At 44.3% G+C, this 14,387-nt stretch overlaps 2 protein-coding genes across 6 annotated transcripts in view; one reads left to right on the top strand and one right to left on the bottom strand.

Annotated features, from left to right (window-relative positions):
* The window catches only part of UEVLD (UEV and lactate/malate dehyrogenase domains), a 65,039-nt gene extending 59,343 nt beyond the window's left edge, over positions 1-5,696 (bottom strand). For 3 of the 4 annotated variants that reach the window (XM_021005443.2, XM_021005445.2, XM_078148635.1), the window contains exon 1: positions 5,571-5,695. In XM_021005443.2, coding sequence (XP_020861102.1) covers positions 5,571-5,612 — 42 coding nt within the window. In that variant the 5' untranslated portion in view covers positions 5,613-5,695. Of the gene's footprint in view, positions 1-5,570 lie in introns of all 4 variants that reach the window. The other variant, XM_078148636.1, reaches the window with a different exon arrangement.
* A 3,109-nt stretch (positions 5,697-8,805) lies between these two features.
* On the top strand, positions 8,806-12,525 carry LOC110221066 (mitochondrial sheath formation-associated protein). Of its 2 annotated transcripts, XM_078148183.1 has the most exons (5): positions 8,812-9,308; positions 9,736-9,833; positions 10,027-10,064; positions 11,606-11,643; positions 12,149-12,525. In XM_078148183.1, the coding sequence occupies exons 1-3, from the start codon at positions 9,240-9,242 to the stop codon at positions 10,046-10,048; spliced, it is 189 nt and encodes a 62-aa protein (XP_078004309.1). In that variant the 5' UTR covers positions 8,812-9,239; the 3' UTR covers positions 10,049-10,064; positions 11,606-11,643; positions 12,149-12,525. The 2 variants fall into 2 exon arrangements, with proteins under 2 accessions (XP_078004310.1, XP_078004309.1); XM_078148184.1 differs by lacking the exon at positions 10,027-10,064 and having other exon boundaries at positions 8,806-9,308.
* Positions 12,526-14,387: the final 1,862 nt, after the last annotated feature.

The raw sequence follows: 14,387 nt of genomic DNA, 5'->3' as shown, positions 1-14,387 counted from the left end.
CACTACAGAACTGCTAGTGAGCTACTTCAACATCCGAACAGGAGGAAGTGAATAGGGCAAAATGCTTCTGGAAATTGCAGTAATTTTAATAATCCCCAAATACCGTCTGGCAGAAAATACTGTTTTTTCCAATACCAATGTTCTTCTGGCAATACTGTTATGGCTACAAGTCATTAAACACTATAATCTCCAAAAACTCAAAACTGTGGGTGACAAAAAGAAGCAGAAGAGAGAGACTGATGGTAGTTTTAAGTGGGCTGTAAAATATTACCAATGATGACTTGGTATAAAAAGTGGCCTAAAATATATCATGCAAGAGAGGTATGACTGCAAAAACAGTTCGGCCGGTCACGTACTAAGAGGAAAGGGTAACAGACATACAGAATAAGTGTTATACCAGTATCAAAAGAATGTTAAAAACCTAGAGGAGAGTTTCTAAAATGCTGGATGCTACCTACAGGATTTACGAGAGGATACAGCCAGGAATTGTATAAGACAGACTGTATTTGCTGCAGCAAATAACCAAAGTAGTGAAATCACAAACCTATAAAAGCAAGGGCCAGATGAACATTATCAGCTGGCATAAGGTATGTATACCTAGGCCAATTATGGAAGAGTTCTTAAAGGGATGGATTTAGGGTTTACCTTGGAAAGATAAAAACATTATCAAGTGCACAGAGAGAGTAGGCAATGTTTGTATTTCTGCTACATCCAAGAGACCAGGTTTCCTTTCTAGAAGAGAAGGTAAAAAGGCTCTAGGAATGCCTGTTGCCTAGATTATCCAGGCAAGTGTCCCTAAAAAATAGAAGGGCTTCACTGTGCAAATAAAGAATCCAACAGATGTGAAAACACAGACATAGGGCCTCTTGGACAAGTCAGGACGCTGGAGGGTAAAAGAATGTGATGACAAGGAAGAAGGGAAGAAGCAGCAACAAACACTTGGAGCAAAGCAGTAAGTAGAGACAGGGGAGCTGAACCTTCTGAGGAGAAGGCAGTTGCTTATCTTCCAGTGAAGGATGATTTGGCTTCACAAGAAGATTCCATGAGTCAGAAGAAGAGATAAGAAGTAGTGGTATATGACTCCTTGCAAAAGAGTACTAATGAAGCTATTTGTTGACCTGATAACAATAGAGAGGTATGCTGTCTTCCTGAGTCACAAATTCAGGACATGACAAAGAATCTCCCAAAACTTGTCCAACTAGATGACAACTACACAGACACAAGTTAGACTGCCAGAGCAATCCTGAGAGCACTGCTAAAGATGATAAAGTCTTGGCCAAGAAATGAAAGACCAAAGGAGGATAGTGCTTTTATCTCTGCTGCTGATCAAAAATAGGTGCAACAGAAAAAAGGCAGATTTAGGAAGTGAACAGCTGGTTAAAGGAGATAGTATCTAAAAACAAGACTTGAACTTCTGGACCAAGGCTATACAGGAATGACATGTTCTGGCCAAAGAGGTAGAACATGCCTTAAAAAAGACCTAGATCAGGGGCAGTTGGGTGGTGCAGTGATACAGCACCAGCCCTGGAGTCAGGGGGACCTGAGTTCAAATCCGGCCTCAAACATTTGACACTTACTAGCTGTGTGACCTTGGGCAAGTCACTTAACTCTGACTGCCTTGCCAAAAAAAAAAAATTGACCTAGATCCCAATCAAATTTCTCAGCTACTATCAGATGGAAATTGTCCTCTTTGAGGCAAAACTTCCCCAGTGCTCTGCTCCACCCCCAAACCAGGCACCTCTGTCCTTGCTTCTGGGCCTTTTCCCTCTCTCCAGAAGCTAACCTCCACCAGAGCTCCATCCACACAGCCCTTCTTTGGCCTACTTCCTGACTGGATTCACCTGGGCCACACCTCCAAAAATTGCTGCCTTCTATGAGGCAGCCCTCCTAAAATACAGTATCACCACCTGCTATGAAACTGAACCTTGCCAGAGGAAGTTGAGGAACCTAGTCAGCTACCTTTTTCAGGGAACCTATTTCCACCCACCAATACTCTGCTTGGACTCATTCCTCAATGGTTGGCATACTCCCATCCCTTTACATCTTTCACATACTAGTGATTCTGAGCCCCTAGCTGTGTACAAACCTTCCTCCGCACCCCACCTCCCCATACCTATTCCTAATTCCTATTCCCTCAACGTCCTATTCCAGATCTGCCCACTGTTTCCCACTGTTTTCTAGAAGGCCTGCTCCATAACTGACTTGCTTCCACTTTAAACTATTCTCCTCACTCTTCCCACTTTCTAGAACTCTCTAAGACACAGCTCCCTTTCCAATATTAGTAGCATTTTCAATCATACCAAGGTCAGAGAATCAGAATACTTCTTGTTTCCCACCAACACTACCAGACTCTCCTACAGCTATCACTCAGCAACTTCTCCTACTTTGAGGTTCATGCTATCCAAATTTAACACCCAATCCAGATTCTGGTAGTTCATATATATCTGCACCCATGGTATTCCCCTCTATTGTTCAATGAATTCAGTGTCTGGCTTAAGAGTTTCCACCACAACTCCTCCTCGTGCTGTGGGACTTCAAGGTATATACTGATGCTCCCTCCCAAATCCCTCTACCCCTCAGTTCTTTTCCAGGCCATCACCTATACATCTGCTACTTTCCTGTCCCTTCCCTATCTCGATACCTTGGTGAACCAGTTCCACTGTACACTATCTTTTAGACTCAAATTCCTTGCCACTCCATCTTATCATCAATTATGCCTTGCCAACCCCAGCCTTGGATTACTCCCTCCATCTGACTTGCCCAGGGTCACTTATCTAGGAAGTGACTGATACTGGATTTGAACTTATGAAGATGTGTCTTTGTGATTCCAAACCCAGTGTTCTATACCTACTGCCTTGCCAAAAAAAAAAAAATAGACCTAGGTCCCAGTCACAAATTTCTCAGCTACTATCTTCACCCCACCTGCACCACCTGTCTTTGACCATAAAGTTATCAGGTTTTTTTTACATCTTCATAACTGATTCACTGTCCCATTCACATCATCAACTGTTCCAAGCCTTTTCTTTTATACATACCTCCTCAAAAGCCTCCCACGGCAGCCCCTAATCCTACCCTCTCCATTTACTCTGCTTCACTGAAAAAAATTAAAGCCATAGAGCTCCCCCTTCTCTCCTCCTCTTCTCACAATACTCAGACATCTAACCTCCACCATCTTGTCCACCATCCCTGCATAAAATTAAGAGGTGGCCTTTCTCCTGCCAAGGTAAACCTCTCTATGCGCACTCTTGATCCTATCTTCTGAGATGGGAGATCTAGGGAGATCTTCCCTAGATATTATCCATACTCTCTCTAATCTTTAATCTGTCTACTGGCTCCTTCTCTGCTTTTTAAAATATACTCATGTCTCCACATCTTAATAAACTCTTACTTGATCCAATCATCCAGACTATCTTATATTTCTCCTCCCCTTCGCAGTTAAACTCCTTGAGAAAAAGCCATCCACACTCAGTGCCTCCACTTGCTCATCTTTTTTTTTAAATGGCTATTCTAATAGGTTTTTTAAATTAATTTTTTTCAATTAACAAGAATTATTTTCTTTCCTTCCCACCTCCTAACTTGTCTGACCACTCTTTCTTAGTCTTCTTTGCTGGGTCTTCATCCAAGTCTCATCTGCTAATTGGGAATGTCCTTCAAGGCTCTATCCTGCAATAAAATAGTAACTAGTCCTCTACACTATTTCACTTGATTTCATCAGCTCCCATTGATTCACCTATCATCTCTATGTAGATGATTCTCACATCTATTGATCCAGCCCTAACCTCTCCCCTGAATTCGTCTTTCATTTCCAATTGCCTTTGGAGATCTAAAACTGGACATCCCATAGGCATCTTAAATTCTACATGTCTAAAACTGAACTCCTCATCTTTTACCACAAGCCCTTAATACAGCCTAAGATTGATTTATTTGGCTTCTGGGTTACACTGTTTACTCACTAAATACTGTAATCCTCTAAAACCCTGAGATATTTTCACTTTTGTACTGATAAGGTTGATTTTTTTGAACCAGGCCAGGATTTCACCCTAACATTTACTTTATCATTCTAGATTGCTGAAACTACCTTGTTTCCTTATTCTCTCATCTATTCCTTCTAGATTATCCCTCTGGAAGGCCCAACCCCTTCTGCAAGTTCCTGCTGGGGCCTCCATTTTGTTGAAGGGCTCAAAGTCAACCTTCATGCCCCGTCAGGCCTGATGCCCAACTCAGGATTTTAAAACTGTGCCCCCTCCCCAGATATCTTAATCTTCACCCTCCCCGAAGTTTTTTCAGCTCCCTTTAGTGTGTTATTTTCCCCCACTAGACTGTAAGCTCCTAGAGGGCAGGGGCTGGCTTTCTTATTGCTGGTATTTATCTGCAGAGCTCAACACAGTGCCTGCTACATACTAAGGACTTAATAAATTCTTGTTTCTTCCCTCCCTCTTCCTAATTTTCCTATTACCAGTTGAGACCATTATCTTTTCAATCACCCAAGCTCAAAACCTAGGTGCCCGCTTCAATTCTTTGCTATCACCTCCACATCCAATCTGTTGCCACTCCTATTAAATTTACCTTCATACGAATGTTGAAAACTAAAAATAAATTAATTTAAAAAATAAATTTACGTTCATAACATCTTTCATATATGCTCCCTTTTCTTCTCTGACACTGCCACCACCCTGGCGCAGGTTCCAATCACCTCGGGACCAGACTAGTGCAACAGATTTCTGGTAGGGGGTCTTCCCTAAGTCTTTCCCAACTCCGGGTTATTAACTTCCACTCAGCTGTCACACCCCTCATCCCCAATAAACTCCAAGATAAAATATCAAACCGTCTTTGATTTTTAAAGCCCTCCATCACCCGGCCCCTTCCAGTCTACACCTGACGTCTGTCCACAGCCTCTTAATTCTCTCCCTCCCCATCTCTGACTCCCTGCCTCCGAGTCTCAGCTAAAATCCCACCTCGCGCTGGAAGTCTTTCCCAATCCCCTCAACGCCAGGGCCTTCCCGAGGTGGACTCCCTCCAGTTCATGCCGAGAATATCCTGTTTGCCCCCAGAGGTCTGCATGTTGCCGCCCCGCTAGACAGCGAGCTCCCGGAGGGCAGGGACCGGGTCTTGGGGGCTTGGGGTGGGGGGAGGGGACGCCTTCTTTGTGGTAGGACTCCACTTCCTCCCTCCCTTCCTTTAATATATCCTGCTACTTGGTCAGTTTACTCAATGATTACTGAGTGGTACTTAGCCGGTGCTTAAACGCTTGGTGACTAGCTGACACGTAGTATGCCCTTAATACTTGCTTGTTGAGTCACTGACTCTGCTCACTTGGGCCAAAGGTGGGAAACGACATCGATGTAAAAGACCACATTTAAAAGGCTGGCTTTTGGACGGCCCGGGCTGCTCGGCCGAGGCTTTCCACGGGCCTCCCCGGCTCCAAGCCCCGTGCCCCCGAACGCAGACTCAAGGACGGGGGTGGGCGGCCCCCCGCCCCGGTCTCCGCCTCCGCCCCCAGCCTCGCCCCAGCCGTCGTCGCTGCACGCCCTCCGCACCGCGCCCCACTCCGGGACGCCTCGGCTCCGCACCTTGCTCAGCTGCCTCCGCAGACTCTCGCTGTCGAACTCCATCTCGAGGCAGACTGCCTTCTCCTCAATGAATGCCTCCAACGCCCAGGTGTCTTCCGGGTCCGCCCTACGACGGCGGCCGACGAGGGTCTAACCCCGCTGCTCCGCGGCCCCGCCCCCGACGAAAGCGTAGAGCGCCGGCTGGTGCACCTAGTGGAGCACGTGGCCGCGGCCGAAGCGCGGCTGGTCCGCACTTAGAACAGTTCCATCTGCTGGCTAGTAGCCTTGGTATTTACCTGCCCCTTGGCATACTGACTTAGCATTAGCTTAATGTGCCACGCAGGATGCAGTTTGTTTGTTTTAATATCCTTTCAGTCGTTTTTTCAGTTGTGTCCAAGTCTTCCTGATCCCCAAATGGGATTTTCTTGGCAGAGATATTGTGGTGATTTTCCATTTCCTTCTCTAGTTCATTTTACAGATGAAGAAACTGAGGCCATCAGAGATAAGTGACTTACCCAGGGTCATACAGCTAATGTCAGAGGTCAGATTTGAACTCAGGAAGATAAGTCATCCTGATTTCAGGGCTGGGTGCTGTATCCACTGAGCCACCTAGCCGCCCAGTTTACCTCTTAATGGAACGTAAATTACATATGTATCCCCTATTTAGGGGAGCCTAAGTGTTAATGGAACTACAATTCGACTCTACAGGGGACTATAAGCATATAGCAGACTGGAAACTGTCCTCGGGAGAAATGATGGTCCAGGAGAATATGTGTACAACCTTGCACATCATTGTCTGGCACTTCATAGATTGTGGGGGTTTTTTTAATTGACAATACGGAGAATGATTTTTTTTTCCATCGACAGTAATGGAAAACGTAAAGGATACCATAATTCCCAGATAGATATCACTTGTTTAGAAAGGAAGGCCTGAGGGGAAATCCCAGAAGGAAAGTCCCTCAATCCCAAGAGTAGCTAGCATCCGGGCTAAGTCAATGTTTTTATCTTTTACACCCTGGCTTGAAGATTTAACCATCATCCCAGTGCATTTGATGTAATCTGTTTGACATGTAGACAGGTCCCAGCCATGCTTCCTCAATTGACTTCCCAGTGCACATTCCCTTAATGCAGCATATGCCCTCTACACACCCCTACTGCTTTCAGGACTAGAACCATAATAAAATCAACATAGCCACTTCTAAGGAAAAGGATGTGTCAATCTGCTCCCCTCTAGCTAAACTCACCATCCCAGCAATTTTCCAAACCAAAATATCACTTCCTGGTCACCATCTCTTAGATAGATAGATTGATAGATAGATAGCTATAACATCTATCTATTAGAATACAATTGCAATACCCTACTTGAGGGTAGGAACTGTTTGCTTTTGTACCTGCATCCACATTGTGGTTGGCACATTGAATATGGTTAATAAATGTTTTGGGGTTTTTTTTTTATTCATCCACTAATTCATTGATTCATTCATCAATAAGTGAAATAATGTCAGATTGACAACTGGAGATATGGGAATAGAAGTCAAGGTGGAGATAAAATTTGGGAAGTCATCTTAATAGGAGACTTAAAGCCTGGTGATTAAGGACAAACTCCTACTGAGTGAGATTATGGATAGAAAAGAGAAAACCAAAGATAGGGAGCTTGTATTAGGAGGGGTAGCAGGAGGAAGAAAGCAAAGGAACCAGAAAAGGGAATATGGGATTAAAAAGAACAAGAGGATGCAGTGTCATAGAAGCCAGTAGAATATAAATTCCTTGAGGATGAGGCTGTTTAATTATTTCTTTGTATTATCAGAATTTAGTGTTGTACCTTGCACGATGTAGAAGCTTTTAATAAATGTTATTGAATGAAGTAATGAATGAAGGAATGTCAAGGGACAGAGGATCTTGACCAAGGGGTTGACAAATGAGAAATGCTATAGAAATGAAGGAAGATGAGAACTGGGAACTGGACCTTGAGGTCCTAGTTGACTTTAGAGAGAATTTCTAGGCTCGTGGTAGGAATGAAATCAAAAGGAATAAGGAGTGAATGAATAGGAAATAAAGTCAGGGGATCCTAGACCACTCCTTTGAAAATTTTGTTTGTAAGAGGAAATAATTAGGTTCTGAGACAAAGTAAAAATAATTCAAAGCTATTTTTCTGTCCCTCTCTTCCCCCCCAACCCCAAATGGGGAGGCTTAAATGTGTTTGAGAGGAAAGAGCCAGGTGGAAAACAGATTGAAGATTCCTTTAAGAGAGTGCAGAGGAAGGTTGGGGGAGGGGCCGGTCCAAAATGAAACAGGACATAGGCAAAGAAGTTAGTTTAAAGATCATAGTGTCATAGCTCTGGAGCTAGAAGGAACCTAGGTGGTGCAGTGGATAGAGTGATGGGCCTGGAGTCTGGAAGACCTAAATTCAAATCCAGCCTCAGACAGTAGCTGTGTGATCCAGGACACATCACTTAACTAACCTCTGTTTGCCTCAGTTCCCTCAACTAAAAATGGGGCAAATAATGGCACTTAATAGGATTGTTGTGAGGGTCAAATCAGATATTTGTAAAGAATTTAGCACTATGCCTGGCACACATCAGTGTCACAATAGAAATCTGAGATAAAGATAAAGTGAGGCAACAAAATTCTCAGCATGATCAATTTATTAGCAAAGTTAGCAATTACCCACAAATGGGATCCCAGGCTCCTCAGAAGTCAAGGACACGCCTTGAGGGCTAACAGACTATCTCTATAGTCATTAATGAGGAACATAGCTTGTTTACATAATCTTAGGCAACATAAGCATAGCTTCTTTTTGATTGATCAGAACGGGGAAATTGAGGTTTGACAAGAGAAGTTAAACAAAGATGTTGAGGTCGGAATGTTTGGGGACAGGGAGGGTGTGGATAGAACAAAGAATTCAGTGGCTGGAACATTCCATTTTGCCCAGAGTATTGTTGCGCACCAGCTCCCTGTCTCAGCCTTGTGATAAGCGCATTTGGGGAATAGGGAACTCTGTTGTTTGTGCCCCACCCCCAAGTTTACCAGACAGCACGTTTTTACAAGAAGCAGCACAAAATAGAGAATAGTAATTGATCTGGTTCACAAGGTAGGGTCCAATTATAATGACAGTTTCTTACTAGGTGCTTTAGAAAGACTTCTTCCTCTTCCCTTTTCCCCTCCCTTATTTAGTCCAATCCAACCAGGTCCAGAGATTTGTTCAAGTGGCAATGCTAATTAGAACTCATTACTCCAAAGCTCACTACATCACCTCACCCCAGAGGGGGTATAGGTGGCAAGGTCACACAGCTAAGTGGCACAGCTGATTCAAACTGAGAACCCCATGACTCCAGCACTCCCCTTCACCCCACAGCGAGTAGGGAGTGGGATGGGGAGCTCCTTCTTTAACAGCATTGGATGGGTTGGCTGCTCCATCCCCAGCTAGGCTGCTTCTCTTGGGGTGGGGGGTGGGGATGAGGTCATGCAGCCTAGGCCATGTGACCAGTGACATCACAATGCCCTCAGGCCTGACCCTTGCACGTGTGAGCCAGAGGGGCCTTTGGAGCCCCGAAGGGACTGGAACTGACATATGAAATTTCTAACAACTGAGAATTTGATGAGGACAGTTCATAAACGAGGTCTTGGTGAATAATCTCTGTCTGCACCCATGTTTGGAGTGCAGAAGCTCCAAAAAATAACTCCTCTATCATGATTGTGGTTGGCTGGATATTTTTTGTTGGACTTGCATGTTACCTGGGGGCATTTCCTAAAGCAGTGGTAAGTAGCTATTGCACTAGCCTCTGAAGATCCTGGGGGTGGTGGGCAGGGAGAAGGAGGGGCCTTGCCAACCTTGTGAAGAGACAAAATCCACCTTGCCTGAATCTGCCACCGTCACCTACCCTTCCAAAGCAGACCATTGGTCCCCAGGCAACCTTTTTTTTTTTGGAGGGAGGAGTCAATGAATGCCCCACCTTCCTAAACTTGACCTTTGGGGCAACTCTAATGGTGGGAACTTTAGGCCCAGTGTTGAGAGAGGAGGGTGGGCCAGCCCCATCATGAAGAGCTGGTGAGGGAGGAGTTTGGGGCAGGCAGGGTCTTTCGGTCCCATTCCCTCCCACTGTCCCCAACCATTTCCCATAGAAGGGGCAGCCCCCTCTGCCTCTGGGTAGAGCAGATCCTGTCTCTTGGTTTCCCTTTGGCCCAGCATCCAACATTAAAATGGATAGAGAGAAAGCCTGTCCAGCCTGTTTGTGAGCGCAAAGGTCGACTAAGAAGTGTGCTTTTGGATGAAGACAAGGATAAGTGAGTATTGTCAATACTCAGGCCTTTCACATTCTCCTTACCCCCAACTTATCCTATTATGCTTCCCTTCCCCCTATATGGCTACACAAAGACATTGTCTGGAGAAGCTCATTTCCTGGTGGGGAATCCCACCTCCCCTATCTGGCAAGGAATTCCACAGTGATTATGGTTTTCTGGATGGTTCTCATTGCAGGAATGGTGTGGAAATGGCATAAGTATCCCCCAGAAGCAGTAAGTACAGTGATTTTTCTGATCTGATGAAGCAGAGAAAGAAAAACACATTATGACATATCACTTTGGTGGGGAAACCATGGGACAAAGCAGTGACCTGTAGATGCTGACCTTAGTCTTAAATGATACAGTCTGAATCCACAGTCATCCTCCTTCGTATTTCCCAAACATATTTTCATCCCATCCATTTGTTGCCTGTGGGCCCCACAGAAACTGTTTGAGGCTAAGTATTAATATCCTCTTTTGAGAGATGGAGAAACTGAGGCAGAAAGACATTCCAATGTGGATGACTTGTCCAAGGTTATGTAGCAGGTGAAGCACAATTGGCGCTAGAAAACAGGTCTCTAGATGGCTAGTCTGGGAGACTCTTTCCGTTATATCATGGTCTGTAAGGTATTCCCTATACCTTTAGACCCCATCCTATCTACTTCCCATTGGCCCAAAGTTCTTCCCATCCTACCCTGATGTCTTTCACAACTGCTACCCCAGGCTGGTTCCCAGTGATAAAGTGGTGGGTTTCTGGGTTTTAACAATTCACCAGATTTCATAGCTCACTCTTCTCCTCAATCAGGATGGCATCCTTCAAAGGGCAGTAGGTGATTTTGACCTCCATGCCCAAAGATCTTCTCATCCCCTTATACTTTAATTATACAGAGTAATGGGAAGGTAGAGTAACCTCTGAGAAATCAGATCTGCATGGGGGAAAGAGAATGAACCATGGGCATCAGGCATCTGGCCAGTTGTCACTTTATCCTCATTTTACAGCTAGAGAACAGTTCTCCACCCTGCCCTCCCACCCTGGGCTGGTGAGATTGGAACTCTTAAAATGTGTATTCTCAGAAATACCAGATTTTTATTCCCCTTTTGGCCAAGCCTCATAGAAGTAGGTAGAATTACTTCTCATAGGCCTCCAATTTATCTTAGTTTCTTCCACTGGACATTTTGAGGGTGACTGTTTTTGGCCCATTTAAATCACTCATATAAGAATCTTAGATATCTAATTTCATACAGATGGTAAAAAGTGTTGGCAGGTGAATGGGTTGGGGGTACTTTGGCTATGTCCTGAATGCGTGCAGTTTCTTTAATGGAGCTGATCTGTGGGAAAGCAAACTCTTCTCCAGCCATGCTAGGATAACTTAGCCAGAGGTCATTTGCCCAGGAACTAGCCCATCCTGAGTCCCAACACCAGTCTTTTGCCCTGACCCTTTGTCATTAGTCTGGTATTCCTGAGTAGGATGCTGAAGTCACAGTCTCTGTGCCACATGTTAGATGTCACAATTGGTGGCCCAGTTATGCTCCCAGTGATGCCCAAGGGACCACTTCAGTTCAAGTGAAACCACAGGCCTGCCCGGTCAGGGATTAAAATTACCATGCCAGGCTTCCCACCCTTTCCTCTGTGATGAGGACTTCTCAGCTCCAGCGACGCGGGGAATCACACATCTGACCTTCCACAAACCACTCATCGTTACTGCACACACCACCTCCCCTACCCTGCAAGGAAACCACAATGATTGTGGTTTTCTGGATGGTTCTTATTGCAGGAACGATATGGAAGGGGTATAAGTATCCCCCAGGAGGGGTAAGTGCACATTTTACATTATGCTTCATCCCCCTATTCTGAAATATTAGTGGCTCCCAAAGTAATGGGTTAAAATGATGTAGGAGAAAATCCCTTGCTAAGAGAATGACCCAAATGTGAACTTTGACCCAGAATTGAGGAGCGCACTTCCTGAACTGTACTTCCGTCCTTGACCAGAGAGTATCTCTAAGTGCCCTTGAGGCCCTTTCTGTATAAGGCTAAAGACCTTAATATAATTTGCCCCAATTTTATACTCCCTTGTAAACCTCGTTGGAATTGACCTCATCCTGAAAGCCCATGCCTTCTAACCCTTTCCTAATGAATTTTGTTGTCCCTCCCTTCTTGGAGCTGGAGTGGAACCACTGGGTTGGGGAAGGGAGATATAGACATGGTGCCCTTTCCTTTTGAAGAGAACCAAACCTAAAGGGGAGGCTTCCCTTCAGCCCAGCTGCAACACAGACAGTACCCCCAAACCAGTTCTGATCTCCCAACTTCCTATTTCCAGACCCAGCTGGAACTAGGCAAAGATCCTGGTGAACCAATGCAACTATGAAGCTAAACCTGGCCAGCTGTACGGTTCCTGTTGTTGGTTTCACATAAAGCAATTGCAAGTGATTTTGTCATATTTTATGTAAAAGTTACCGAACTTTTTAAGACGAATGAGCACTTGGTATTCTGTTAGCCCGCAACTGGTGGTGGTGGTGGTGTGGGTGGATGGGGGATGTTGGTGGCTGGCAGAGTCCCTACACTGATGCTCTTTCCTCAGGGAACAAAATGGTGCTAGTTCTTCTAGGTTTCACAACCTTCTGTTCATCCCCGGAAGCATCTGGTAGAGGGTGCTATGGGACAGGAATTGTGATCTGGTTTTCTTCTAGCTTATCATCCCCCCCCTGTAAGATTAGAAGACTAATCAAATAAATGCCTCTAGGTATTGAACAATGGTAATTTCTGCCAAGACTTTTAATGAATGTGGCATGTGCTTCCAGAAGAAAGTATTTGAGGTGCCATTTAAAACCCATGGCAAATACACTTTTTCTTCTGGGGTTGGGGATGTTTAGCAATCCTAAATATATGCAGAGGTTGAGGCACAATCAAAGTGTGAAGGAAAATGGAATGAATTCAGGACTTTTTCTTTTTTTTTTTGGTGGACTTTTTTCATCTTTTTATTTTGGAAGCAATGTGAGTTGAGTTGCCCAGGGTCATACAGCTATAAAGTGTCTGAGGCTGGATTTGAACTCAGGTCCTCCTGACTCCAAGGCCAGAGCTCTCTATCCACTGTGCCACCTGGCTACCCCACAGGACCAACTTTTTCAGCATGCTAGCTGGCTAGCTGGAAGTGTTTTCCTAAGACAGTGGTAACACGTGAGCCTAGGTGCAGAGCAGTATGATTTGCTTTTTCAGAGCTGGGTGCTACTTAGCAAGGGGATGCTTTTTAAAAAATCCATAGAATAACCTATTTTGTAGCCACAAAGCTAGTCCCGAATCTTACTGACCAGATTCGAAAGCCCAAAATACGTATGTAACCAGAACTGGGCAACAATCCATTTGTGGTCTGAATGTGGTCATTAGGGTCCAAGATTATAAGGACACCCACAGAAATAGCAATTTCCTTTTGGTCTTCAGCATCACCCATCCATCTTAGGGCTGGTAAGTTGTTTTGGGGGCACAAGACCAACTGCTGTTGCTCAAGTGTGTCCTGATATATGTCAAGTTAGGACGGAGAAACTCTTTGACTGACTAGGAATACAAGGTCCTTATGATGAGAAGGTGTGGGGTCAGACTAGACACTGAAGGACTGATATGGAGCAGGACAAAGAAGCAAGAAATTACAGGCCAATTCTACCCTGAACTCTTTGAACCAGTATCATTTTTCTAAAAAGTATCATTTTCTAAAAATAGACAAGAGTAAAAGCTAATATAGAAGTACTAATATGGTACTTTAAGGTTTGCAAAGAGCTTTATGTATTAAACTCATTTAATCTTCACAACCTTATATGAGGAAATAAGGTAGATGACATTATTTATCCCCATTTTACAGGTGAAGGAACTAACACAGAAAGATTAAGTGATTTGCCCAGGGTAACACAGCTAAGACAGGATTCAAACTCAGGTCAGTCTGACTCCTAAGTGTGTCTTAGGCACCATCCACTGTCACACCCAGCTGCCATCAGTATAAAGGTAGTTTGTGGGCCTGCAGACCCCTATACAATAATACAAGTTGGGTTCCATTATAATGAGTTCCTTAGTTTCATGGGCATGTTGTTGTGTTTTGACCAAACAAAAGCAGGAGCTTGGAAAAATTTGTACTGAAATGTTATATTAAAATGTGATCAATACTTAAGCTTGACACATTTACAAACAACCTCATTGCACCCAATGAACATCACTCTCACCCCTTTTTAATACAAAAAAAGCAGAGGAGGGAGAGGTGTTGGAACTGAAAGTAATCTGTGAAGAAAACTATATATATGGCAAAGTTCCAAGCATTCAAGGAATGTTCTCTTCTGCTGTCTGGGCAGTTTCCTCTATAAAATGAGGGTGTTTGGACTAGGTGATCGCCAAGGTCTGTTTTCAAGCTCATGACTCTAGCATTCATCTTTTAAAATAGACTTCATGCAACTTATGAGCACGTACATACCTACAGTTCTCACATTCTAAGGATGATCTGATTTTATTCCATGAGAACTCCTTTGCATTATTAAACCCAGCTCCCATTCCTCCCTCTATCATGGACCATCAACCTC

The sequence above is a fragment of the Phascolarctos cinereus genome, unplaced genomic scaffold (assembly GCF_003287225.1).
Source record: "Phascolarctos cinereus isolate Bilbo 61053 unplaced genomic scaffold, phaCin_HiC Scaffold_9;HRSCAF=440, whole genome shotgun sequence".
Lineage (NCBI taxonomy): Eukaryota > Metazoa > Chordata > Mammalia > Diprotodontia > Phascolarctidae > Phascolarctos > Phascolarctos cinereus.
The sequence above is the reverse complement of the archived record's forward strand: the minus strand, read 5'-3'. Positions and strand labels throughout refer to the sequence as shown.